This window comes from Mixophyes fleayi, chromosome 8, assembly GCF_038048845.1.
Source record: "Mixophyes fleayi isolate aMixFle1 chromosome 8, aMixFle1.hap1, whole genome shotgun sequence".
NCBI classification, from domain to species: Eukaryota; Metazoa; Chordata; class Amphibia; order Anura; family Limnodynastidae; genus Mixophyes; species Mixophyes fleayi.
In genome coordinates this window covers 30,501,091-30,527,732 of record NC_134409.1, presented here as the reverse complement: position 1 = coordinate 30,527,732, position 26,642 = coordinate 30,501,091, and the positions used below count along the sequence as shown (strand labels likewise).

Genomic DNA, 26,642 nt, shown 5'->3' with positions numbered 1-26,642 from the left:
AGAGCATCTCAACACATGCCGAACCTTGAAGTTGATGGGCTAAGCAGCCGGGGACCACTTCTGTCACCTAAGAACAGAACACAGATTACAGTGGGCACAGGCTCAACTAAGTTGAAGACTGGAAAAACATCTAGTCTGATGAATCTCAATTTCTGCTGCAACATGCAGATGGTTGAACTACCATGAATCCTTGGATCCATCCTGCCTTATGTCAATGGTGCAGGCTGGTGTAATGGTGGAGGAAAATGTATTGGCCCATATTAGACCCCTTAATAGCATTGTTTAAATGCTACAGCCTACCTTAGTACTATTGCTGACAACATGCATCCCTTTCTGACCAGTCTACCCATCTTCTAATTGCTACTTACAGCACATATCTCAAGCTAGTTCCACAAACATGAGATTGAGATCAGTTACTTCAATGGCCTCCAGACCTTAATTCAGTAGAGCACCTTTGTGATGTGGTGGAATTCACAGAAAAACGTGATGTGATCATTCAACATGGACTAGAACCTGTAAGCAATATTTATAGAACCTTGTTGAATCCATGCCCTGAATAATTCAAGCTGTGCTGGGGGCAAACAGGGTCATAGCAGGTACGAGAAAGGTGCACCTAATAAAATGGCCACAGAGTGTGTGTGTATAATGTTAACTGAAAGAAACGGCATGGCACCGGTTTGAGATGATTGAAAAACATTAGCACTTTGTTCAAATAGAGATACATTTTTCTAGAATTCATGTAACACAATATAAAACAGAGCGCCAAGATTGTCATGAATGTGAAGTCTTCCCCAGTTTTAGAAACAAAGTTATTGCTGCCTCAATAAATGAGATAAGGAATCCAATGTTGCCATAGGTCCAGTTATAAGTTTCAACAAACCACTATCGTGGAAGAGCCGACAGCTCTATAATCACAGGGGAATGTTCAGTGTATTATCAGGCTTAATTTGATGGAAAGGCAGGTTAAAGTAAGCAGTCATTTGACCTCCTCTGATGAATGGTGTGATCAAGGTGGCTGGCCTCTCTAACCTAACCAGAAAGGCATCTTCAAGAGACAGGGAGAACTGAGACGTGCCAGCACTAACCCTATATAGCATCAGGGGCACTAATGTAACAAACAGTAATATACAAATGTAACCAGAGTTAATGTGATCTTATGGTTTACACCTGTCCTGAATAAGGGAAGATAGACCTATGCACATTACCAAATGTAAAGTCTCCAAACCAGAGAGTCAGCCCAAGGACTACAGCAACATCTCAACCGCTGCACAAGCTCACAATGAATGTCTTTAAGGTTATCCTTAATCCAAATTTTCAAAAAAGTTCCCAGAGCTGAGATTTTTTTTTTTTTTCAGGAAACCGACTAGCTGCATATTTTTGTGTGGTAATCTGTTTTCAAAGAGTTTGTTTTGTCATGTTTAAGCTCCCTGCAAATGTTCCCCCCCATGTTTTCATGTATCATGATGAAACAGTAAAAAATTAGCTTTAATCATGGTACTGCCTTATTGTACATTAGCATTGATGAAGTGATGCTGCCGATGCCATGCTCACAATGGTGTTTAACGCAGACACACCTTGGCCCATCTGACGCATTATGGAATAGCTTCAAATTTGGGGGAAAATTTTACCCAGAGGTAAACTGGAGGAAGGCTCTATTTTGCAGCGGAAGATGAATTGGCTTCTTATTATCGCTAGAGGAGAGGAGGCTATAAGTCAAAGATTGTGCCAGGTGAGCACAAAACATTAAGATGGGCCAGAAAGAAGGGAGGCCGGTTGTTCAGCTTACACCAAGTGTGCCTTACAGTCCATAGGAACTCTCAGGTCTGTAAACTTAGGCTTGGGGCATTCACTCAAAAGGATGAATTCTTTATCTACTAGGGCACTCTGGGTTTACGAATGAAATGGAACTATAGCTGTGTTTTTCTTTTCAAGTATGAGCTATAGATTGGGGGGTGGGGGCACCAATAAAAATCTTGACTGATAAAGACACCCCAACAGCAAGTATCCAACCAAGACATTAGACAGAGTAAGGCTTAAACCTGCAACCACTCAAAAAATGTGAACTAATGAATACACAACAGATGAGCTCAAGTCATAGTGGATCAATAACAACATTGAGGCACACCAATCCAGGTACAACTGCACTTCAGACCACATGCATCCACTGGAGTGGGCACATTTTCAGAGTCTATAAACAAAACGGTCTCATGTACAGTCAGTCTATTCCTCCAAATGTGGACTATAAATGGTTGGGTAGCATGAAATTGTGAGTGGCACCAAGAAAGAATATTTTACTAAAACACTCCAAACTTTTTGTGGATACATAGTAACAATGAACATGATCATTTCTATTATGTCTGGGAGAGAGCATTAAGAGTTTGATCATCATGTGATCACACATCAAGACCAGGATGATGGTCCATTTTAATGTTTGGAACCTCATGAGCCAGAAGACCGGTTTGACACTCTCCCTCCCTTCCCTAACACTGCAGATGCAGGACTCAGTCTCTCTTTGGGTTTTATTTATATCATATTTTTTAATCATTTTAACATTTAATGCTGCTCAATTAAAGTGTTTTTAGAGTGGATCCAGCTTAAATTGTGCATTAAGCACTTTGGTTAGCGGTAGTTAAGGGAAAGGAGAGGGGATTACTGTCGAGCATGTGTGTGTGTCAGAGTATATATATGTGCAGAGCGCTCTGCTGTAAAGCAGATTATGCTGCAGCATTTGCAATGGTTAGGGCAGCTCATAACTCGCATGCATATGGCTTGGGAGAGGCGTTAACCCTTGTATGGCATGCAGTAGTGAAGCATGGCAAAATCTTGCAGGCATATATATTAAAATGATCCCTTTTTTTATGGGTATATAACTTATTTTAAACAATTAGAGGTCAAAACAACATGGAGAATTTCTTAATTATTATTATATAATGATAGAAATGGACAAAAGTTACTTTAAAGGCCATGCACCAAGGTGACTTAAGCAGCATTCTTTAAAGGTCACCACTTGTTGGCAGTGAATATGTAGCCTAAACAAGGACTTAAAATTGTTAAACAGCAAGCCGTGGCCACTATGAGCCGCAACAGGAAAAGTTAGCTATAACTTATTGGTTATTTCAGCAGATTTACATCTCATTGTCTCAGCTTTGAGACCACAAGCCTGACAGGCAACAAAGCAGTCTGAAAAGCTTGCAATCTAAACATGCCCAGTCAGGGAAATAAGTATCTTTTAAACTTACCAAGACAATACAAGGCTTATTTATTATGGTAGATTAGCACAATAATCTTGCACATGTTAAAGGAGACAGAGCGCGCTTTCTGCAAATTTAATGACATGCAGTAAATAAATCGCAGTACCCACAATCCTTCTGGTGAATAGAACACCTACTCTTAGGTATATAGAACATTAAACATGGAGATCATTAACTCACTGAGGCTGCGATATAAAGATCTCTAATTAAATTGGTTTTATTTAAGCTAGGAGTGCATAGATATTCAAAATGAATGTACCCAAGCGCTTATATGGAACGCAAGTAACTATTCAATATATTCAGAGCGTGTACCTGGAAGGTTCTTAAAAAAAAAAAAAAAAAAAAAAACACAATGCAATGCCAATGGTATTCAAAATGTATGTGTGCGACACCTTAGAATGAGCATGTAAGCGATTTATGGCAAAAGCGATTTATTACAGAGCTGAATAACATACATGAAACAACTGAAGAACTTATATTTAACTATGTCCATCATACTCTTCTTTGCCAGCAGGTTGCCATGTTAGTAAGAGCTGCTTCTCTAACAGGCAGGCTTGCGCTGCAGAAAAGGCAGTGTGTGGCTTTTGTGGAATCAAACAATGGCAGAGGCAATGATGTCACAGCAGCTCAAACAACTGTAGGCCCAGCTTTTCTTTTCTTACCTACATCAAATCTCATTAGGACAGTCTTACAGATGTGGGAATAATTTTAACTCTCTAATGGCAGGTAGAGGTAATACCAAAGAAAAGGAAAAGAAGGATGAATTTCGGAGCCAGAAGAATCTTAAGGAGCCAGGAAAGATGTACATCCATTGACTTCAATAGAAAACTAACAAAAGTTGGGAACCAACAATATTATATATCGAATACAGATCAGTGTCAAAATCATGAAAAAAAAAAAAGAGCCATGTATGTATAAGTAAATTGGGTGTTTCTGCGGTTACATACTATGTCGGACTTACGTGGCATACTGAATTTAGTTCAGGTGGGTATAAATGCAAGTGGTTAAAATGCTATAATGCTCAGTAGGCCTTACAACATGTATGATGGTCCTCTGACATGTTTGAGACTGGAAAAACATGAATACACATGGAGCTCCCGTATATTGTATTTTTAAAAAAACATTACATCAAAACATCCATTGCTTTAGCTAAAAGTAGTACACACAAAAATGTATGGACACCAATGACACTCTAGACATATCTGATGCATATTTAATTTAAACAAAAACACAACACTTGGAAAGGCCAAAAATAAACTTGCATTGTGAGCTTTATTTTGGAATTTCTAAAAGGCTTGGGGGCTTGTCATGTTCCCCAAATGTGGCATGTTGCTTTAACATATCTGAGATTTCTCTGTTGTCTGTAGCCTCATGTGGCTGGAATCCATCGTTGTCCACAAGAGAAGGGTCAGCACCATGGTCCAAGAGATGGTCCACTATGTCGGTGAACTCACAAGCAGAGGCTGCGTGAGGGAGAAAGCAATTTATAGGACAATACAAAACAGAAGACAAATTAATGCTCGAACATTCCAAAGTAAAAGGAGAACTCCAATCTGGGACCATATTTCCTCAATAACCATCCCTAAAAGAAGTACCATGAAGGTTTTCCCAGTATGTGGAACAATTGTTCTGGAGATGATTTTCCTTCATGGTCTATAAGGAAGTGTACAAGAGTTCTCATCCCCAGTGTTTGCTTGCCATGTAAGGGTCTGGACACAGCACACACTACAGACTGTTCCTCGGAAAGTTGAATTGCTGGTTGCTCTTCACGAGGAGTTATAATTTAAATATATTGGTGCTGCCCGTAACATAATGCTCACTAGATGACATCTTTAAAAGGCTCCTCAAATATTATTGCAAACATTTTTCGGAAAGTAATTTTGTTTCCTCTAAGCAACACAGGCACTTTAAAATCCTGATTGCTCTTCTTTTCATGGTGATGACAGGAGAGATGTATATTGCCTCCTTCTCTGCACCAGATGGGGACTGGTCTGATTTCAACCTCTCTCACTGCTTGTGGAAGAATGATTTCCACTGGGAGACCTTGAATATAGTATTTTATACCCCTTTTCCAGGACATCTCGAGAATGGAGGCGGGGACCTAGAGGGAGGGGAACAGAATACTGACCTTGGGTAGTCAGAAGAAAGAAAGACAGATTTACAATCGCTTTATGGGGTGCCTGACCTTTGCTATTACCACTTGCTGTCAGGTTGCTGATAACTCATGAGAGGGAAGCTGCCCAGCACATAAAGAGTTTGGGGACAGGCAGATGTTACTCTGAGGTTCTGCTGCAGATAGACCTCAGATCCAGAGCAATAGGCCATATATAAGAGTATACACCCACCACCTCCCCAGTTAAGAGACCAAGTACCAAGAAACAATGGTCCACAACGTCTCCTAACCCACGAGGTCATACTGTCACTGTAGTGTCACGTTCCTTTCCACTAAATGCTGCGTTTACTGGGCGTATCTGCACTTGTCTAGAATAATTTCAGCACCAACCTCAAGCCCTTCATGCAATGTCGCCCTCCATAAATGATAGTCAGCAGCAATATTTGTTCAGTTTTCAAATATTTTTTTTAGAAAATAATTAAATTAATACCACAAGGGGATAAGAGCTCACTTACCATAATGCAAAGGTGTCTGTCCTTCATCGTCCTGGGAGGAAAGAAAAAACAAAATAAACTGTGTGGATCAATGGTTTATACAAATCCATGTATAGCTGTGCTAAATGGATTGGCAGAAATCCTAAAGATCCCTATAAGAGTCCACTAGCTTCAATGTGTATTGATAAAACGTCACATCATAGGCTGGGAAACCATTAATGTATTCTGGTTCATCAGTTTGGAGAACTAAACATCAGACTGATATATAGATGAACAGAAGAGCTTAGGACACATTATATTGTGTAGCTATAGGGGTGCCATTGGAAATCCCAGCTATAAGGTTTTTCTTTCTTCAAATACTTTCTAAAGCAGTGAAATATAAAAATTGTCATTAGGAAGAATTAGCAATTGTTCAGTCACTGTAGAACAGTCTCCATACTCAACATTTGTTTTCAATAAAAAAGAGCTTCTAGTAAATTCATATATAGATTAACGACATCTTAAGATAGATGAATACATTTAAAATAAAACTGAATATTGGGAGATATTTTAAAGCACACCAAACTTCTTGTCTCTAAGGCTAGTAATAGACACTGCAGCCGGGCTCTTTTGGTCTGCAATAGCCGATACCAGAACAATAGCTTGTACTTGGCTCCGCAACAAAGGTGAAAAGAATGTTGAGTGCTTTAAATGCCATTAAGGACGTGGGCTATTTACATGTATGCTACTGGAGGCGTTTCAGATTGGCTCTACTTCTCTTTTGGCTTGGTGACCATTTAAAAAGAAAAAAAGGACGGATAATGACACTATAGACTAGGGGCGGAGAAATACTAAATACAAATGTTCTCATTTTTAAAGACACAAAATAGGGGATGACAAGTCCAGGTTAAATGCCAATAAATAACACTATGTAGGACTGCTCCTTGTTCAGCCATCTGGAGTGGTTACTGGCATTAAAGCGGTCACTGATTCTTAACCCCTTTCCTGATATATACAATAACTTGTATCTGGGACAATAGCCTCAAAGCACTCTAAAGAATTTGGGACTATATAAGAAAAGATCACTGTGCTTCCCTAAAAGATATTCGTATCATGTACATATTAAATGGTATATATCATACTGGATATAAGGTAAAGTGTTTGAGTGCAGCACATTCTCTTATTTTGTATAGATCTTTGCACACACCTCGTAACCATATATACAACATTACTTCTTACTCTTCTTGCAGTACAATAAGGGCACGGTCATATCAGAGCTATGCTGTTAGTGTCAGGAAATGTACAACAAATGTTGATGATTAAATGGCTAATCCTAAATCTCCATTATAGACCATGGATGACATTATAACGTAGTGCAGCAAGCAACATAGTCACAGTCATTCATTGCTAAATACAAATGTGCGGAGATAACAGGTTGTTTGCACTTAAGTTTTGGTGACCACATGTAATATGCTGTTTATTGCAAACAATAGTAAAATGACACCATATTTTCCATCAACTCATGTAATACACAAAGTATGGTCATGGGAGAATAGCAGTTAACTGAACCTGAGAGTGATCAGACCAAGAGAGACTTGAAAGCGGGGTTATGATATCTTGGTAGAAGACAGAACATAACTGAACACAAGCTGCAGCTAGCCAATCCCTTGTCAAATCCCCCACAAGAAGTTCTGAGAAGCCCTTTAAGGTCCATAATCTGTTAACGGTTTTTGGAAAGGACATAGTTTAACATCACTCTCTGCACTTCATTTATCTTTTCTTTGTTTTTGTTTTTTATTATTTTGCAACATACAATTATATGATAATTGCATGACGTTTCCCTATTGTCAGGCATATTATTGTGCATTGCTTTGATAATACTGCATGCACGATTGCTATGGATAAACACTATTGCAACAAGCATATATCTCTGTGATAAACCAGCTTATTTATTCTCCAATATATAAGTCTTTGGTCATTGTGCAACAACTTGGGACTACATATATCAAAAATACTAGATTCTGTTCAGAGCCCCATCTCACCCAAAATTATCTGTGCAGTTTGTGCAACAGTAAGTTAACACAAATAAAATAGAACACATACTTAAAACAATTCCATTGTCATTGCACTAGTAGGAATGCGACAAGTGACAATACTGATGGACTGCAGACCACCCAGTAGTGCACTGGTTAAATTAAACGGACAGTGCCCTTAATAGGTTGTCCCAGGAGAATGAATACAGAGGTTAATGAATACAAAGATGCACAAAGCTCCAGTGTTTCAGAATTCCACCTGACCCAGGCAGAGAGAGAGAAAGAGAGAATAGGGGACAGATGATGTGGGTGGGAGGATGGGAGACTTGTGCCAGCCCTTAAACAGCCCGGCATCTGAGGCCTGCCACGCGTTCCTGATTGGATTAACATCTTAGCTCCCAACAGATGAGTCGTGTGTCTGAGGGGATCACAGGAGGTAACAAAGGTCTTGTCCCATCATCTACTGTGCATATGGCTTGAGAATGGCAGCTAGACTTTTGAAAGCGGTTCATAAATGTAGATTATGTACCGAGTGATTAGACTTCAAACATGTACTTTGCACACTATTTTTGTATGCCCCTAAAACTTGCAGAAATTGGTAAACAGGTCAGGTACACTTTGAAACGGTTACCAACATTTTCTGGTAAATAAAACCATACCAGCACTGTGACAAAATAAAATGTGTTACTCATAACGTTTACTTATATAGCTCCAATCACATGACACAGCGCTGTACACAGATGATGTAGCTATTCACATCAGCCACATTTCCTACAATACACATGTTTGTTGTGGCAGAAGCAGGTACCTGTGTATTTTTTGGACGGTGGGAAGAAACCCACGCAAATAGAGGGATAACCTACAAACTCCACTCTGATAGGGTCTTGGCTGGAATGGAACACATGACCCCCGAGCTGTGAAGCAGCAATACTAACCACTGTGCTTCTATTTAAAAAGGAGACAGTCATGCCAGATTTTATATAATGTTAACATTTAAACTAACAAATTAGTCAAATTTGCTGTGAAGCTGCCCACCATGTACATCTCATGTTCTCCAACACACATACAGGAGGAATCAAATGATGCCAATCCGTTCACATAGACTGGTCTGCCCAACCATCCACAGGAGTGGCAGAAATGGTAAGAGCCAATGGCTGGCACGCTACCTTGTTCAGCAACCAGAACTGCAGGTAGTTTGCACCAATGAGGGCAAGTACACAAATAAATGGCTTTATTTGGATATTCTAATAACACTCCATGTATGAAAGATGTGCTGGTGTATTCTGTAGTATATGAACCCTATGTGACATTACAGAGTGTTTTACTTACTGTTGTCAACCTTTAGTAATTATTTTGTCTTCATATGACAACGCTAACTTTGCTTTTTACGAGCTGACCATGTAATGATTGTGGGGGTGTATAAGTGTGGGTGGTATCGGTGGGTTCCGGGTAAGCTCTAATAAAGAGAGGGGTTTTCAGAGATGGTTTAAGGATTTGAAGGCTGTGGGAGAGTCTGATTGGGCGTTGTAGGGTATTCCAGAAGTGGATATCTGTTTGGCCATACACTTTGTATGGACACCAATTTTTTTCTCATTCACAGAGTCTTTGTTCCAACTAAAGGTTCACCCCCCTGAAAGAAGCTTCACCTTCAATCTGGGGCAAACAATGACCAACTGAGTGCACTTACCACTTTATGGATTATTAGTACTAAATTACCCTGTTGCATACAAGTTGTATAATTAACCTGTTGGATACAAGCTCTTCCACTGCTCATCAGTTACATTGTAACTGTTGGCATTCGTAGGGGCTAGCTACCCTGGATCTTGCATTACAACCCCACAAAAATGTTAAATGCCTCACCTACGCATCTCGTGTGTCCATGTAGGGGCACCCTGACATTCTGTTTTGGGGTTTTCATATCACTACTACACATGCACTGGGCACATCCGTATGGAGGCACGGCAAAGAATAACCCAACAAACACGGAAGGAATGTTCAGATGCTGCATAGAAAACTTGCCCGATTCCTGTGCAACGAACTATGCTGGATGACAGTCATTATAGTAAGCAGTCAAGATTTATCAACTTAAATATTTGTTTTATTATTGAATAGCTCTGTCCCAGACAGGGTATATGACCAATAAAACATTCTAGGTGGAAAACCCCCTTAAAGTAAATACAATTTTGCAGGTTTCCGCTACAAGAAATGGGTAAGCTGATCCAATGTAAGGCACAAGATCCTACCTTATTATTTCATTCCTTTGTAATGTTATTAGGACTTTTTTTCCAGAAACCACAAGACTAGTAATTTAATGAGAAAAAGAGAAATATATATACACACAAAGATCCCCCATTTCTAGCAAACAAATCAAGATACAGAATTACATAAATGTAGTATGAGATCATTAATGGACACGGTTACACATGTTCCACGCAACAAATGCTTTAAAACAATTTAAAGAGTCAGTCATTAAGGTAGAATCAGCATGTAATATGTAAGGCAGGCATGTCAAACGCAAAACCAAATTGTAGTGCCTCAGTGTGATCACTACGTTCTTATGAACAATCAGCCCAAAATTCGGATCTCTTTACCATGTGTAGGTGACGGTTTGCACATTAAATGGGTATATTCCCACAAAGGACCACTTTAGTTAAATGGGGTTGCACATGCCCTGCTAGAGGAATTTCTACAATTATTTAAATGAAAATCCATGTGTGGCACAAGGCTCCCCAAAAATGCACACATTCCATGCCTTGTTTAGTCCTCCAAGTGCAAAATCAGATCTGGTTGTTCGTACACGGTGGAGCAAACTGCACAGATCTAGAGGTGGATTACGTGGGGTCCAAGTGCTCTGGTCAGCCAATGACTGATATTCATGCAGATTGCAGAAGTCCAATGACTGTATTTTCCAGCAATTCCAGATAGTACTTTGACAGAATTGATCGAGCAAGCGATTTGTTTTGTCTCAACATGCTATGCAATGTAATGTAATGCCAAATCACCCCAACAGACCTCTTATAATATACAATCACGTAATAAACAGATACAGCCTTTAAAATAATAAATTATATTGGCATACGCATTTCGGTAACAAAGAATCTGCAATATTGTTCCATATGTTATTATGTGAACAACAGAAGTCAGAGAGTACAGACATGTAACGATGGCCAATGATGGAGAACGCGCTGGTCTCCGCTCATCACCCCAAATAATCTGTCACACTCATCTCTGAATCCAGGACACAGAATGGGGGCACAGGGAAGATGGAAGGAGGGGACAGGTGGGACCTGCCGAGAGCAGACTGCAGCTTTTATAAATACATACAGAAATAATTAAAATCTAAGGGGTTTAGAAGGGTTAATCTGCTTTGTATAATCTGAAGCATAAAGCCTGCACAATCGCAGCTCAGGACCGGCTGTGCCATATCAGAGGCGGGAGCACAATGGGAGGGAGAATAAGGGTGTGGGGAGGATTAACAAAGCCTGGAGAAAGGCAGGGAGGCCTATTAGAGCCTTATATTAGGGATGAGATTGTGTTGCAGTGTCCCAAGCAGTCAGATAGGTGATGGGAATGGAAGTGCAGGGGAAGGTAGCAGAGCTGTGTGAAGTACATCATAGAAACTAATGCGATAGTAAGGTTATGCATCTATAGGAGAAACTACTGTCCAACCTCCTTCTTGTGAGTCCCGGCAGCAGGTTGAAGGGTCAGCAGAGAATAACTTTCATCCTGTGACAGCTGAGAGTGCTCAGCCTTTGCTGATGGAATCATGAAAATTGGATTGCACCCATTTACCATCCTGAAGCAAAGCACTGTATTTATCCTATTACCAGGGACGCTGCAAGAGCAGTTCCATTACTTCCCCCCTCCCCACACTGGCTGAGGTCTAGGCCCCCAGCAACCCTCACAGTCATTGAATTGCACAGGAGCCTTAAAAAGCTGAGGTATCTGTAGACCTGCAGATCTGTCACAGTGTCGGGTATTACAGCAGGTCTAAGCTCAAAACTCACTCGAGGTGGCGTTAGTGAAAGTTTACAACGCCTGATATGCAAAGCTTGTGCCACTTAGGTTACGTCATGGTAAAGGGTATTTCTGGAGTGATAAGACCAAAGAACAAACATTTAAATAAAATAAACACGATACTGTGCTTTCCTCTCCAATAATCAATAGGAGCTAGACATATAGTTACAATTGTAGCTATACTCTAGAGTAGGGATTCTCAACATTTTTAATGCAAACATTTACCCCAATGTAATGGTAAATATTTAAATACCCCCTAAAGCAATGATGGGAAACAGGGAGCCCTGCAAGCATTTGTCTGTGGCCCCTGAAGTGCCTAGGGTTCCCCATCACTTCCAAAGTGTGTTCGTTTAGAGTAACCCTTTAATGTGTGTAAATGTATTCAAAATAACCTTAGAGCAAATTTAGACCAACCCACTGGTCATATATTTAAAATGTTTTAAACAGTTGTTTAGTTTAAATAGTTATACATACTTTAGTCTATATTCCTCCAATTAGCATTTCATCCTATTTACTAGACTGAAGTAGCCTTTGAATCTATCCAAGGTACATGTATCTCAGGCTCCAGAGTACAATTTATCACATGTCTACATGCTCTTCGAGGTTAGGACAGAAATGGGTAGTAACTACAATTTGGAGCCACCAACTGGTCATTTGGACCCAGTCATTACGTAACAGATCGGACATGTGATGTATGACATCAAACATTTGGGCCTCAAGAAAACAAACGGCTACACTGTCATTAAAGGTGATAATTACAGAGCCACAATACACATACATAAATACAGGCATAGTGCTGAAAGGTGCAACTTGTGTAGCACATATGCTGTAGAAAGATGTTCCCACTTAACATATTGCCCTCAGTTGTGGAGCCGCTTCATATACAGGGAACTGCAGAATAACTTGAAATTGTGTCTCTCTTGGTGTTTCTTTGGCCCAACAAACAAATGTTAAACACTGTTTAGTGAAAGGGCAGTTCAAGTGACTGTGCATTTAAGCAGCAGCAATACAGGACTGCAGTACAATTGTTGAGCTGTTTGCGTACTATATGTAATAACAATATCTGCCTCCTGTGGGATTTGGAAACACATAAAATGAAATGACAAGGGGTTTTATAAAGGTTTAAAGGGAGTGTCACGGTGCATGTTTTGCTATCGCCTGCTAATCCTCTCTGAGAGTTTCCTAATCTGCCTTGTGAGATGTCAGAATAGAGCTTGAAAAGAGAGCACAAGATGCTGCAACGGTTATTGGAGTGAGGGTCTGTGCTAAAAGGATCAGGAGGTGCTGGGTGGAGGGGGCTGGGGAAGGGATAAAGCTGGAGGTCTAATCAAATCAGCTGGGAAAGCTGCAGTCTCTCAGCAGTAACCTTGCCAATCAGAGAGGGACACAAACATGCCTGTGCACACTAATCCTAGGGTGTCCTTCACCCCATCCACATTCTAACACTCCCTGAACGAATCACTGTTCCCCAACTTCCACGTACAGCAGGCAAGAACCGGAACAGAAGTTTTTATATGTAATACATACGACGGCAAGACACCTGTATCCAATACCGGCACATGCCGCAAAACATGTATGACAGCCGACATGTATCTGGCGTTGTTCTAAGGCGATTAGTCTTCCACCTGTAGGTCAGGCTCTAGCTGTGTGCTGGGAAGGTACAGATGGGAGGTGGAGCAGTGTCCTTTGGGAGAGATATTTATGGTTATTGATCTGTGGTGAGAGCAGTTAGGAGGGGGTTCTCTGCCCTCAATTAACTTATGAATCTGAATCCAATACAGCCGGAGCGCTGACCTCGTGCCTCACTCTGCCTGTGCTCATTACAGTTACCAAGACCTCTTTACCCCCTCCCGGACTTAATCTAAGGAGCAGACTGGGATCCTGACTGATAGCGGGCCTGTGGCATCACTCACTCTCTGCCAATACCAATTGACCAAACCACCATGACATCACTTCTATAACAGCAGATGCAAACTGCATAGAATTAGGAAGAAAGAACAAAAATACACTGCGCATTTACAATCAAAACAATCTATGTACAGCATAAAACGATGTACAAGTATACAATTTGAACATTTGAAAACAAGGAAACTCAGATTATAAAGTACAAATACATATCTTCCAATTCTATTTTACACAATTCAAACAAGCTCAATGAGGGTTTTCATTACTAGCGTATTTCTGATTCTGTTTATTCACCTCCAGCGAGCCCAACATGATTCTGCTTTAAATATGACCTGTCATTTACATCTGCAATTTAAATAAGAAAGCTATAATTTTTCAACATAAAGCCGAGCGCTAAGGGCGATATGGGCACTTTCTGTTACGGGAAAACAGTCTGCTATTCTCCAGCAAAGTCTGGGAGCAGGAAAATCTCTCAGACCTCAGGATCTCTCGGCTGCAGGTTGTTGTCAGTAATGAGATGGATTTGGCAATGGATTGAGCGCTCAATAATAATGTTGTTTGTGAGAATCTCTCCCCGCGGAGACGCTCACTCTGCTATTTATTATCTCTGGATTGTCTTCCTCTGAAAGCTTCAAAAGAGCCCCTCACCCTGCCACTTATTTTATCCCCCAAAGCAATCTATTTATAACCACTTTTACCATTTCTGTCTCATGTCAGGGGTTCCCCCTCTAGGTTCTTGTTTGGGCCCAAAAACCAGTCTACAGGTTAATTCTCTTCACCCAAAACTTTTATAGTTATGAATGAAAAGATGTCCAGCAAAGAGCTGCAGTGAAACACAACAATGCACTTAGAGCTTGGACTAAAAACAGCAAGAATCACTTAACCAGCACAGTGCCCTTACTAATCATAGCATAAAAGGAGATAAAGAGGAAGAAAAAAAAAGAAAAAAAAGAAAGGGATCATCTACATCAGGGGTTCTTAACCTGGGGTCCGCAGTCCCTTTCAAATATGTAGGCGATAAACCATAACAGTATTAGCAGTACCTATGACTATCACCTACAGAAATCACAGATATTTTCATGTCCTATTTGGCATGGATAGATGGGGCGCAGACAGTGTCTGGCTTCACCAGACTGCCAAAGGGGTCCATGGCACAAAAAATGGTAAGGACTCTTGATCGACATGCTTTGATCAGTCCTGTTATGTTGGGGATAGAGCCAGAATCCAGCGAACAAGTTGGATGTACGAAAAACCTATTTCAATGTAGCAGCTTGTACCTAGAGATGCTCACTGACCCCCATGAACTGGTTTTGGATCTGGATTAGGTTTGTGTTTTGGTTTTGGCAAAACCACCCGTGTGTGTGTTTTGGATTTTTTAGAAAAAAAATCCTAAAATATGCTAAAAAAAACCCAAACATAATTTTGCTCTTTTTTAATCATACATTATTATTAACCTCAATAACACTAATTTCAAGTAATTTGCAGTCAATTTAGACCACCTCACAGATCACAATATTATTTTCACACACTTCGGACAAATACTGCAGTGACCTGGCTGGATGGTAAGCAACAGAGCAATGGCAAACACATCTAGGACACATTGGCACACAGCACTGGCAGAAAAGAAAAATGTGAGTCTGCCTTCCCTCCCAGCCTCTGTGATGTTGGATCTTTAAAAGGAATTCCAAACTCGCGAGATCCGACATCACAATGACATTTTGCTTCGTTTTCAATTCCGAGGCCGCATGACTGTACCGAGCCGGCTCGGTACTCCGATCCCCTAAGTTTGGGTGTGTTCAGTTCTTGAGGAACCGAGCCTGAGCATCTCTACTTGTAACACACATATATTGGTGCGGTACAGATTACCATACAGGATAATGAGTTTCAATCCACTGGGATAAAAAGTTGTACAGTACAACAACCCTAATGGTTTGATAGATTTATAAAACGAGGGCACAGGTGATGAAGACGTAGTCACAGCGTGCTCAACTCTAACAGCTCTTCAACCCCAACTCACGGCCTGCACACTAAGCTTCTAAATAGTTTCACTTTATAGTTATTATTGGAGTCTGATAGACAGATTTATTTTCGGCCTGCAGATAATCTGAACATAATAAAGTAGAAAACAATTATAGCCGGATATCCTGCTGGTCCTCTTTAAAACAGGAAAATACCTTTAAAAAACCAGCAATAATTAAGAAAGGGAATGTACACTGTTATACCTCATTTATAGTTGTTTAATCCTTCAGCCACCTTATATTATTTAACAAAATGGAAGAGAGATGGCACAAATAGATAGGACTAGAGAAATATATTCCCCATTTTTGAAAGGCACAGGTCCTGGTATTTTCCTTTATGCACACAGAGGAAAATCAGAGGTTCAACTTCCTAGTGGTAGAGAGTTTCCCATGTTATTCTTATTGTAACTGAAAAGAAACATAGAACATTGTCTCTGAGAGGACACTTCATCGGGTACTTGCCCAGACACCTGAAGAAAGGCTGTCTCTGAAACACTGTGCTAGGCTTCTGGACACTCCGCAATAGAAGTGTTAGTCTATCAAGAAGAAATTGAGCCTCAGGGTTTCCGCTCTATGGCTGTACTTGGCAGCGGTGTCATCTGAATGCAGTTTCTCATATTTCCTGAAATTAGTGCAACACCATAGAACACGACATTCTATAACGGTGTGTCTGAATGTCTTGTTCGCATATAGTGGTGGCGCCATATTGACAACAATGCAGCCTATCCATTAGGAGCCAGGGTTTCATGAAGATTAGTAGCGCAGTGCATCAGTGATATTGCTGGTTCTTAGTGGTTTGATTGGCCGGCATTCTGATGAATACTGGTTAAGCTTCCAGTATCGGTACATACACATATATAATTAATATATATATATATATATATATATATATATATATATATATATATATATATATATATATATATATATATATATATATATATATATATACACACACAAAAAATTATATTTAAAATAAGTATTGAGCTTAGATTGTTATCCTCTTATGAGCAAGTGTACTTTTAGTAATCTATTAAAGTAGGCATTCTTCTACCAAGGAGGACCTACTGCTACGCTCTATATTTTTTGGGACTGTAATTGATCCCTGCTGATGGTCAGTCAGGCTTTTTAGTCAGTTTAAAGTTATGATTTTATTTGTGTATCCATTTTCTATCAGCTTCATACTGTCATTTACTTGGCTTATGGATAAAAGGAAACTATATACATTGAGATGAAACATTAGTTAACTTGCTGTCTATCAGCTGCATGTTAAACCCTGTACAAACTAAACAAAATGCATCTATGATGAGGGATTATTACTTTCCCCTCAGTTCCACAAATGCTTCATTATTTTGTGTAATCACGTCCTTACCTGCATATTTATGTGAGCATTATGAAATAGAAGAATGGATACCAGCTCTGTGCGTCCTCTGTCACAGGCCCAGTGCAGGAGACTGCGACCCTAGAAAACAACAGGTCATACTTATGCAGCATTTCATATTAATACATTATATGCTCAATTTTACCACACTAACAGTTTGCTCTCATAGACAACTGTGTATCTATATCCATGGCTGTCCATACATGATTCATATAAAGGAAGGTTATGGTCATGCGGGCTACAAAAAAAAAAAAAAAAGCTTTCTGAAAAGACAAGGATTTTAGATGTTCCTTCTATGAAAAGCATTGCCTCAAAAACAAACAGGAGTCCCCGAATCCTCACATGGAGTATGTTCACAGACCATCATCCCCAACATTAAACTTAATTTTTGGGGAAAAAACGATGCATAAAATCTGGTGCCGCAACAGTCACCGAATTCTCAGGTTCACAATTTCTCACATGTACCAACGGGGCCTTTGCAATGTAACAAATGACGCATGAACTGTGCGATAGGAAACAAAGTTGTAATCACGCCAATGTCACATGCTGTGCGGTACTTTAGTTAAAGGTCTCCAGTGCTAGGCGCTCCTTACGGTTATCCACCATATTGGAACCAGGGAACAAGGGAAGCGCAGTATGGTACTCAAGATCTCTAAGCGGCAGTCAAATTATTGCTGTGGTGGGGGAATACTGTACGATGGGGATATGAGACGACTCATGGATGAGCTCTGCCCAGTGATAGGATGCTCAGGTATAACGTGCGGTGGGAGATGTGGAAATCTACACTGGGGAGAAGGCTACACTGATTAGGGTACCACCTGGTCTTAATCCGGCAACGACCCAGTGAACCGACCTGGCAATTTTGTAGTAAAACACGCCTTTCATGTACTTTCAAAGTCCAAATGTAAAAAGCTACATGACTTAACAGGTAGTCATAGTCTATATCAGGTGGCTGCTGTGTGTGGATTCATTTATAGTCCACTGAAACTTCCAGTTACTAGATTAATAGCCAGATCATATCCCACACCTGAATGAGTTGTCAGTATACAAGTGATATAAAAACATACCACATATTTATAGGGGTCGGAATGCTTAATATCAAGGTCTAGATCATATCACATGCACCTCAGGGAGCTTTATAGAAGATGTCTAGCACAAAGCAGACCCTCCCAACACCCATTAATTCCCTCTGTCTCAGGCTATGAATTGATAATAACATCCCTTACTAAAAGAGAACATAATCATTAGTCGCAGATAAGCAGGCAGACCAGAGAGCAGAACACACAGCCAGACAGCACACTGCTGGGGCTGGTACATAAATGTATTCAATATAGAAGACAGCAGGAGATACAGTGTAAGGGAAGAACATGCAAGAGGACAGTACAGAAAGGATGCTCAGTAATTAACAGCACACAAGCATAACATATACTACACACCTCATCATCTGCCACATTCACGTCAATGGCACCCGTAGCCAAAGCCTGAGATATTCGTGAGATGTCATTTTCTCGGCAGTAATCAAAAATATCTTTATCTTCATCCCTAAAAGGAACAAAGTATCAGTATAGAAAAACACCTAACACTGACAGGCAGACAATATGTGGAAAACACAGAAGTTACACAAGTATTCTACCTGCCCACGAGACAAGTGGAGAATTTACTACAGGCTTAGACAGCACTGTAGTGAAACCTATTTTTTCTCAATGAACCCCCAATCCCACAGCTAGGGGCCAACTGCAGATTTTATATAAAGATGGGTAGCTTTCAAATCTCCAGTTACTGCTAAAAGGGTAACTTCATGTGTCAAGATTATTTTACCTAAAAAATTAAGTTCAAGATCAAGTTCAAATTATAGATGGACAAAAATGAAAGAAAAGGAACACAAATAAAATAACTATGTACAGAACGGAGATGGGTCTGAAGTAAGAGTAAGAGATTAGAGAAGTGAGCAGGATGTGTGTGAAATGGTCTTTATGCTACTACCTTCTTTTACTCCTGGGACAGAGAGTCACATCACCTGTAATTATTTCCAGTCTTTAATCAACCGATGCGGAGCGCCTCTCAGGGGCCAAGAGAAGCAAAAGCTCATTAAGAGCAGCGTCCGCAGCTCTCCGTAGCGCAGTGAGCTTTTAATTGCTTAGTGTGATTAGGCAATGGTGCGAGAGTGATCATTTTCATAAGAATGGGGGAATGCGGGCAGAGGGGGGGGTTCTGTCCCTGGAGTGCGTAGCGCACACACACCCTCAACTCATGCAATTATTCACACCAGCTGAGCTGCTCCATGGCTGCATGAACACAGTGCTGAACACATTGCAGGAGGTGGGGAGACGTGGCCTTAGGGGATAGTATAGCACACTTTGCCAGCGCATGCCAGTTTAAGTAGGCAGGAAATATGCCAGGACATCGAACACTTCACTTTTAAGTCCTGGAAACAACTTCAATCGCTACAAGTGTCTATGGACCTTGGTGCATATCAAGTGCTCTGGAGTCTGTGTTAAGGTACATCTCTTACCACCTAACATGTCTGAAATCTATTTGCCAGAAGGCCATGGAGAGTGATTAATTTAGCTGTAATCCCTATCACCTGTGCAAAATTTTAGGCTATTTTTTTTAAAGCACAGATTTTATATTTGCATGGATGAGAACGCAGATTTATGGACTCAAAATATACAGATTGCCTTACACAAGCATTAGAAAACACGACTATGTTGCGATCTGTGACCAGTATGAATTCTGCTAGTCTGTGCACATCTCTTTAAAAGCAAAAGCCTAACTGCCTGACCACACAGACTGACCTGTGATACTTTGTGCCAAAACAGTCCATTTATCTAGCAGAGCAACTAATCAATTGCAGAGCCCATCAATCATCCTTGGTGGAACTAGTCGGGCCTGAGCGGAGAGGAGAGGACAGATGGCTGCCCGAGTGAGAAGGATTAATTCAATTCTGATAGATTACTGCAAAGCCTCACGGGAGAGAGGAGAGGGAGGACAAGAGGTACAGTGGAATGTGGGAGACATGTTATGTGAAGAGAATTAAGGAAGTATAAAAATGGAGACAGTTCAGATGAAGAGATGAGACATAAGGGTTGCAAATGAATAAAACATTGATAAGAGAAGCAGACTCTATACACAGTCTCTTGAATTACCTAAGTATCTCCTGGACCTGATACAGACAGCTGACCACTGGACCACCAAAGGTTGTCTTGTGCTCTTCAACAGGATCCACGAATGCCTGTGAGCAACAAATAGAGGAATAAGTTAACTATAGGAAATGTTTTTGCTTAAGACTGCAAACTAATTTTCATGAAAGTGAATCAGGATTTCCAGCCTCATCATCATAGTTTTGTGAACCATTTGTGAGAAAACTTGTGAGCTTTGCTCTAGCTGAAAATCATCCTAAGCAATGTCCCGAATCACAGAGCTACAACCAAGGCTACATAGACATTTCCTACACCAACACAAAACATGACTTCACAGCGTCTGTCCAACCTAACCGATTGGAGGTTGGGCATGTCAAAGTCACATAGGTGGCTAAATCTCAGCAGGACCTGGATTACAATTGGGGTGGTGTGAGTGTGCACACGCTGTAGAATATTCAAATAAACTTTGCATTATATAAAGTGATAAAGTCTTTATTTTACAAGATGCATTACAGAAATGTGTTTTAGAGATCGTATTTGCTGAATAGATTACTACACATATTCTTCTTCCAACACAAATTTAAAGACATTTTTTGGAGTTTAAGAAAAACCAAAAAGGAAAACACTGTCATTACTGTTTAAGCAAACGGTTACTTGGTCCAAGAGACCCATATAACAGGAGATCCAGTTTAACTGGGGTGGTACATATTTGTACTACAGTAACCACAGACATCGCAATAAATGCACAATCCAACTTGTGCCTCACTCAGTCGATGGATACTGGTCAGGGCTCATAGAGACCTCTAATCCGTATCCAATCCCTTCCAATAAATACACAACAAGGGGTACCAAGACCATTCCCCAACTCGGAATGCTTGTTAATTGGGGAGGTGGGCTCAGTAAATATCAAATTTAGAAGCATTCCTGTACAAATAAGGTGACAATTTTAACAAAAATAGAGAAAAACAAATATGTTTACAGACTTATTTTTTGCAGACTTTAAAATGTCTATTTCTATGGCTAAATAACAATAGCATTTAAGGAGCTGTGCTTTGTTAATACAACTAGCTGATCATTTAGATCAAAATAGAATCTACGATTCCAAGCCAAGACACTCTTCAACTTTGGATTTATTATAATATATTTGAATTAAAAAAGCACTAACCACCTTTTTATAGCTTTGACATATGAATTCTCTAATGGAGTTATAAAGAAATATATTTATATGTACAGATAGGCTTTCAGTACATTCAGTGACAAGGTCTACAGAAAGCTGTTACACAGGCAATTAAAAGTTCCACCACTTTTCTCTCTTTTTTTTCCCCTATGTGTGCGCACTACAAATTCCCACCCCATTATCTGCAGCTACCCCCACTGTGCCTATAGACAGAAGTACTACTTTCTTATCAGGCATTTGTTTAGAGGGCAGAAGAGAGGAGAGGAAACAGGAGGGACTTATGATGGCTGCCTGCTAACCCTAAACAGCGTCTTCCATATAAAGTTATTTAATCAGGTACAAAGCACAAGAGAGACCATATTTTGACATTTACATTTCCTGCACACGGAAAGAAGAAATGAGGAAATGAAGATAGGGTCTCTTTATATGCAGAAATGAATAGTGAAAGTAAGCTAAGATTTAGTGAACCAATAAATGTAGAGCTTCCAATGTATTATTGAAATACAAAATGTATTACACTCTTACTTGAGTGTTCATAACAATTCCTGGATCAACTTTTAGAACTCCGTCTGATCCAGCTGAATATCTGGCGTCACTGTCTCTTGAACAGCGGCTATGGAACACTTTGATAGACTTTTCGTACAGTTTCCTATACTACCGTGATTTAGTGGAAGGTCATTAGAGCCACTGAAACAGCAGCAGCATATGAAGCTAAATTAGTATGTGAAGTATATGTAACTACAATACAGATACTAATAAGGTTTAGATTGCAGATGAGGCCTTCAAAAAAAAAATTCTGTTACTGCTAGAACAATGCAACGCATTTGTCAGAATTGTACAAAGGGGAAGGACGGAAAAGATTTGAGTACTCAGAGGAATACCACACAAACATGGGAAGGACAACTCCGCACAGAACAACTGGCCAGATTCAAACCCAAGGTCCCACTGTGCCAACCACGGAGTCCATGTAAGCTGTTAAACACAGGTGTTGTGGAGTGTAGGAGACTAAGGGACTAAACTGCATCCCATAGTTCACACAGGATTCCAAGTCACACGAATCTTTAGATCGGTGCAACTTAGAGTACTATGAAAATTTACCATTTATGTATATAGCGCCAGCAAATTGCGTAGCGCTTTACAATTTGGGACAAACACAATAATAAACAATACTGGGTAATACAGACAAAGAGGTTAGAGTGCGATGCTAGCAAGATTAACATTCTATAGGTCAATGGGAGTCTGATACATGAGGTTAAATCTACATACTGCTTATTAGTCCAGCCAGATTGCAAAGGTAAGAAGTGATTCATATGCTATCCGATCCAGTCACACAGCAATGTTGGTCTGGGGTCAGAGGGTTGTCTTGTGTGAATTGTGTAAACGGTGGTAATAGGGTATCCTAGTGAGGTTAAGAGGATAGTTGAGGAATATTATAAGCTTGCCTGAAGAGGTGGGTTTTCAGAGAACGCTTGAAAGTTTGTATACCAGAGGAAAGTCTTACTGTGCAAGAGAGGGAATTCCACAAAGTGTGTGCAACTCGAAAAAAGTTCTGTAACCGAAAATGGGAGGATGTGATAAGTGGGAGAGAGACAGACTCTTGTGCAGAGTCCGAGTGCAAACCGAGACGGATCCTTGGCCAAAAGTGCTATTTACGCTGATCAGTTGGACTTGCGTCCGACTCTGTAACAGGCCCTAAATGGTTAATTATAAAATGTAATAGCATGTGAAAATGTAAGCAACATTATATGAAACATACATATCTACAAATACACAAGAAGGTAATAGTTAAATCACAACATACATATGGTCACATAATTTTGTACTGAATATATTGAAAATGAAATAAATACATTAAATATGACTGCTAAATACTTCTCACTTTACTTTAGATTACACCAGGGACGTCCAAACAGGAAGCACTAAACTATATCTACTTTCTGTGCACTTCACATCTTTATGCATTGGACTCTGCTCCCTGGCAGTGTGTTATACTAATAAAGCAAGGCTTAATTCCTTAGAGCATACCGACTCCGTACCCTGCCTACAAATCTGACAGACACTAATTGAGTGTGACAGGATTCTGTACATGCACAAGTTAGAGAAGATGTGTTTTAGTGCCTGCAGTGAAAGAGAATTCTGCCCAACTTCTGAAGCTATAATTATGACATACTTAGGAGACTTTACGAAAAAAATGTAAGTTTCCAATAGTTTGCAAAGAGACAGGCAAGGCTCTCCCCGTTGGTATAAATAGTAGCATGATCCCCTATTACCAGAAAGGAAAGAGACTCAATTTGTGCTATACAAACACACCTCACACCATCAGAGTGCCAGCAGCAGCATGCACTGTTCATGATGGATCCATAGACTGAGGCGGTTTTCGACATATCCCTGTATCACAAAAATCGAAACTAGGAGATATTTTCGCTCTCATTTTTTTTTTTTAAACAGAAATATTTTTCTTAGAACTTTTTCCTAACATTGTATAGTGTTGTATTGTTTATATCCCCATGGATACAAAAAGCTAAAAGGGAGCAAGAAAGGGATACAAAGGGGAAAGGAACACAACTGCAAAATGTGGAAAGCCAAATCAAAAACAATGCCTGGTAAGAACAAGATGTACCTTAAGGAAAACCTAACTACTGATTACCCCTCACAAATCTCTAACTGAAAGGAGGATGGATAGCTAGTCAATCTAATCTCTAGGAAAGGGAAAACCCAAAAATTATGGAAAGATTATGAAAAGTCTGTGGGATGTGTATGAATTGGGGTGTTCTGGGAGGCTGGCTGAGATCCCAAGCCCCCACCATCAGTTGTATTATTCTTGCCATACAAGCCATTTCATCAAGGGTGAAGAGGCTGCGTTGGAATAAGGCACTCCCAAGGTCTCCATCTCAAAGCCGTATTGTACTTTAGCTACAATTTTACCAATAGGAGACGACAGGGGTTGTTTCCACCAGCAACCTATTGCAGCCCTAGAGGCTATAAATACGGTATATAGCCCATCACGTAAATATGACTGTCCAGAATATGGGGGAGGGTTGTGGAAGAGAGCCATGGCGGGAGAAGTGGACACCAGAATATTAAATATTGTGACAATTAAATCGAAGACTTCGCACCACAGTGACTGGATGACAGGGCAGGACCAGAAGATATGAAAAATATCCACCTCTATAGAGCAATTTTCCCCACAGACTTTAGAGGAAGAGGGCCACATCTTATGTAACCTCACTGGGGTAAGATAATCTGTTAACAAGTTTCACAAACATTTCTGAGTGGTTGAGGCAACGAGACATCCAAAGAGAATTTTGAAAGATGAGCTCCCAATCATCTGTGGCAAATTCCCCACCAAGGTCAGCTTCCCACTGCAATTGAACCTTAGATTTGTGATTATCAGTCTCAGTCACAATTATACCAAAAAGTTATGCTAGCCCTACTACTACCACTCGTCAATTTGGAAAATCATAGAGGGGAGGGGGCTCAATAGATAAATAGCCACAAGGGAGAGACGTTACCCACAGTCTAATCTGGAGATATTTATAGAAATCGTGGTGGGGAAGCTGGTATTGCTCTTGTAAGTGGGCAAAAAAGAACAGACCCCCAGTGTTGAAAAGGTGTCCTAGCGTTAGTAAGCCCCTGGTAACCCAGGAAGAGGTGTAGATCAGAAATCATACAAACTACTGCTTGCAAGGAAAGGTTTCTAGTAGGAAACATCCTTTCTAGGGATTCCTTGGTAGCGTGACACAGGTTTTGTGCTAGTCAGAGTGTGCAGGTTGCCAGCCAATGGTCTCCCCGCTGCATGAACCCATAAGAGAACAGCCAGGGGAAAAGCAGAGTTAAGCTCTGTCTCCAGGTCAACCCAGGGTTTCTGGCATGGCGGGAAGGAGCAATCCCTCATTTATTAGAGAAGACAAGCATTAAGATATTTAGCAAGATCGAGTCAAGCCAGGCTTCCCTGGCTATTCTAGGGGGGTTAATTTTTCCAAATACATGTGTTCATGATCACCGTTAACGTGGCCTAGGTGGGAGGCTGAAAGTGAGCATGTGGAAAAGGTACATCATTTTAGGTAGACTCTTCATCATGAAGGCCGAAATTCTACCTAACCAGGAGATCTCGTAGCACATCCAGGATTTGGTCAAAGCAGTTATGCTACTATGGTACTTAAATGGGGAGCGATTTGAATGCCCAAGTAGGGTAGGGCAGAGGACATTCATGCATAATTAAACTTATGTTCAAGAGTCACTTGGTCGCAGGAGGGACATTATCGGAAGGACCGCAGTCTTGGAAGTATTCAGTTTGTAAAGAGAGGCTTTGCTGTACAAGACCAAAATTTCATGAATGGCTACCAACAAGATCACGGGGTCAGAGACGAACAGCAACAAGTCGTCTGCATAGAGGCACAACTTGTGGTAAATGTTCAGCAAGAGGTTCTACAGTGTGAAGATAGAGGAGAAGAGAAAGGGGGAAACCCTGTTGGGTGCTGCTGGATATGGAGAAGTTGGATGAGAGAAAATAGTTGCTAAGGCCCCCGGCAGACAGACCCTTGTATAAGGCCAATATTGCGTTCAAGACAGACATCCCAAAACAAAATCGTTGAAGGACCCGTTTCATGTATGGCCAATGGAGTCTTTCAAACGTCATTCAGAGAGAGAAGTAGCATCTCTCCTTTGATTTCATGGACATGGACCATTCCAGAAAGCATTTTAGATTTGAACAAGACTTGACGCCCAGTCACAAAACCCACGTGATCCGGATGAATGAGCTTCAAAATAAAGGGAATGACCCTATTTGCAATGAGTTTTGTAAATATCTTTACATCTGTATTCAAAAGAGCAATGGGTCTATAGTTCTTACAAGCAGATGAGTCCTTGCCTGGCTTAGGAATTACTACAATATGCGGCTCCAGAATGTCAGACAGAAGCTAGGAGATGTTTTTTCAACTTGCAATGTACAACAATCTTTTTGTTCCCTAGCCCACTGCAATGGACCTTTTACTGGTAATTGAAAGCCATACCAACACTAGTAACAATGTAGAATGAGTTCTATGTCCTGACTATTTACCACCAGTTGACAGACTGTGGTCCATCCGATATTTCTACACATTGCAAACTTCCATCAGCAGCTTTAACCAGTGGT

The 26,642-nt window shown here is 40.5% G+C and overlaps 1 protein-coding gene across 2 annotated transcripts in view; it reads right to left on the bottom strand.

Moving 5' to 3' along the window:
• Positions 1–4,340: 4,340 nt before the first annotated feature.
• The window catches only part of ACBD6 (acyl-CoA binding domain containing 6), a 100,606-nt gene continuing 78,304 nt past the window's right edge, over positions 4,341–26,642 (bottom strand). For both annotated transcript variants that reach the window (XM_075182279.1, XM_075182278.1), the window contains exons 4-8: positions 20,338–20,423; positions 18,628–18,733; positions 17,183–17,272; positions 5,880–5,910; positions 4,341–4,714 (exon numbers count right to left, since the gene is read on the bottom strand). In XM_075182279.1, coding sequence (XP_075038380.1) covers positions 4,524–4,714; positions 5,880–5,910; positions 17,183–17,272; positions 18,628–18,733; positions 20,338–20,423 — 504 coding nt within the window. In that variant the 3' untranslated portion in view covers positions 4,341–4,523. The remainder of the gene's footprint in view (positions 4,715–5,879; positions 5,911–17,182; positions 17,273–18,627; positions 18,734–20,337; positions 20,424–26,642) is intronic.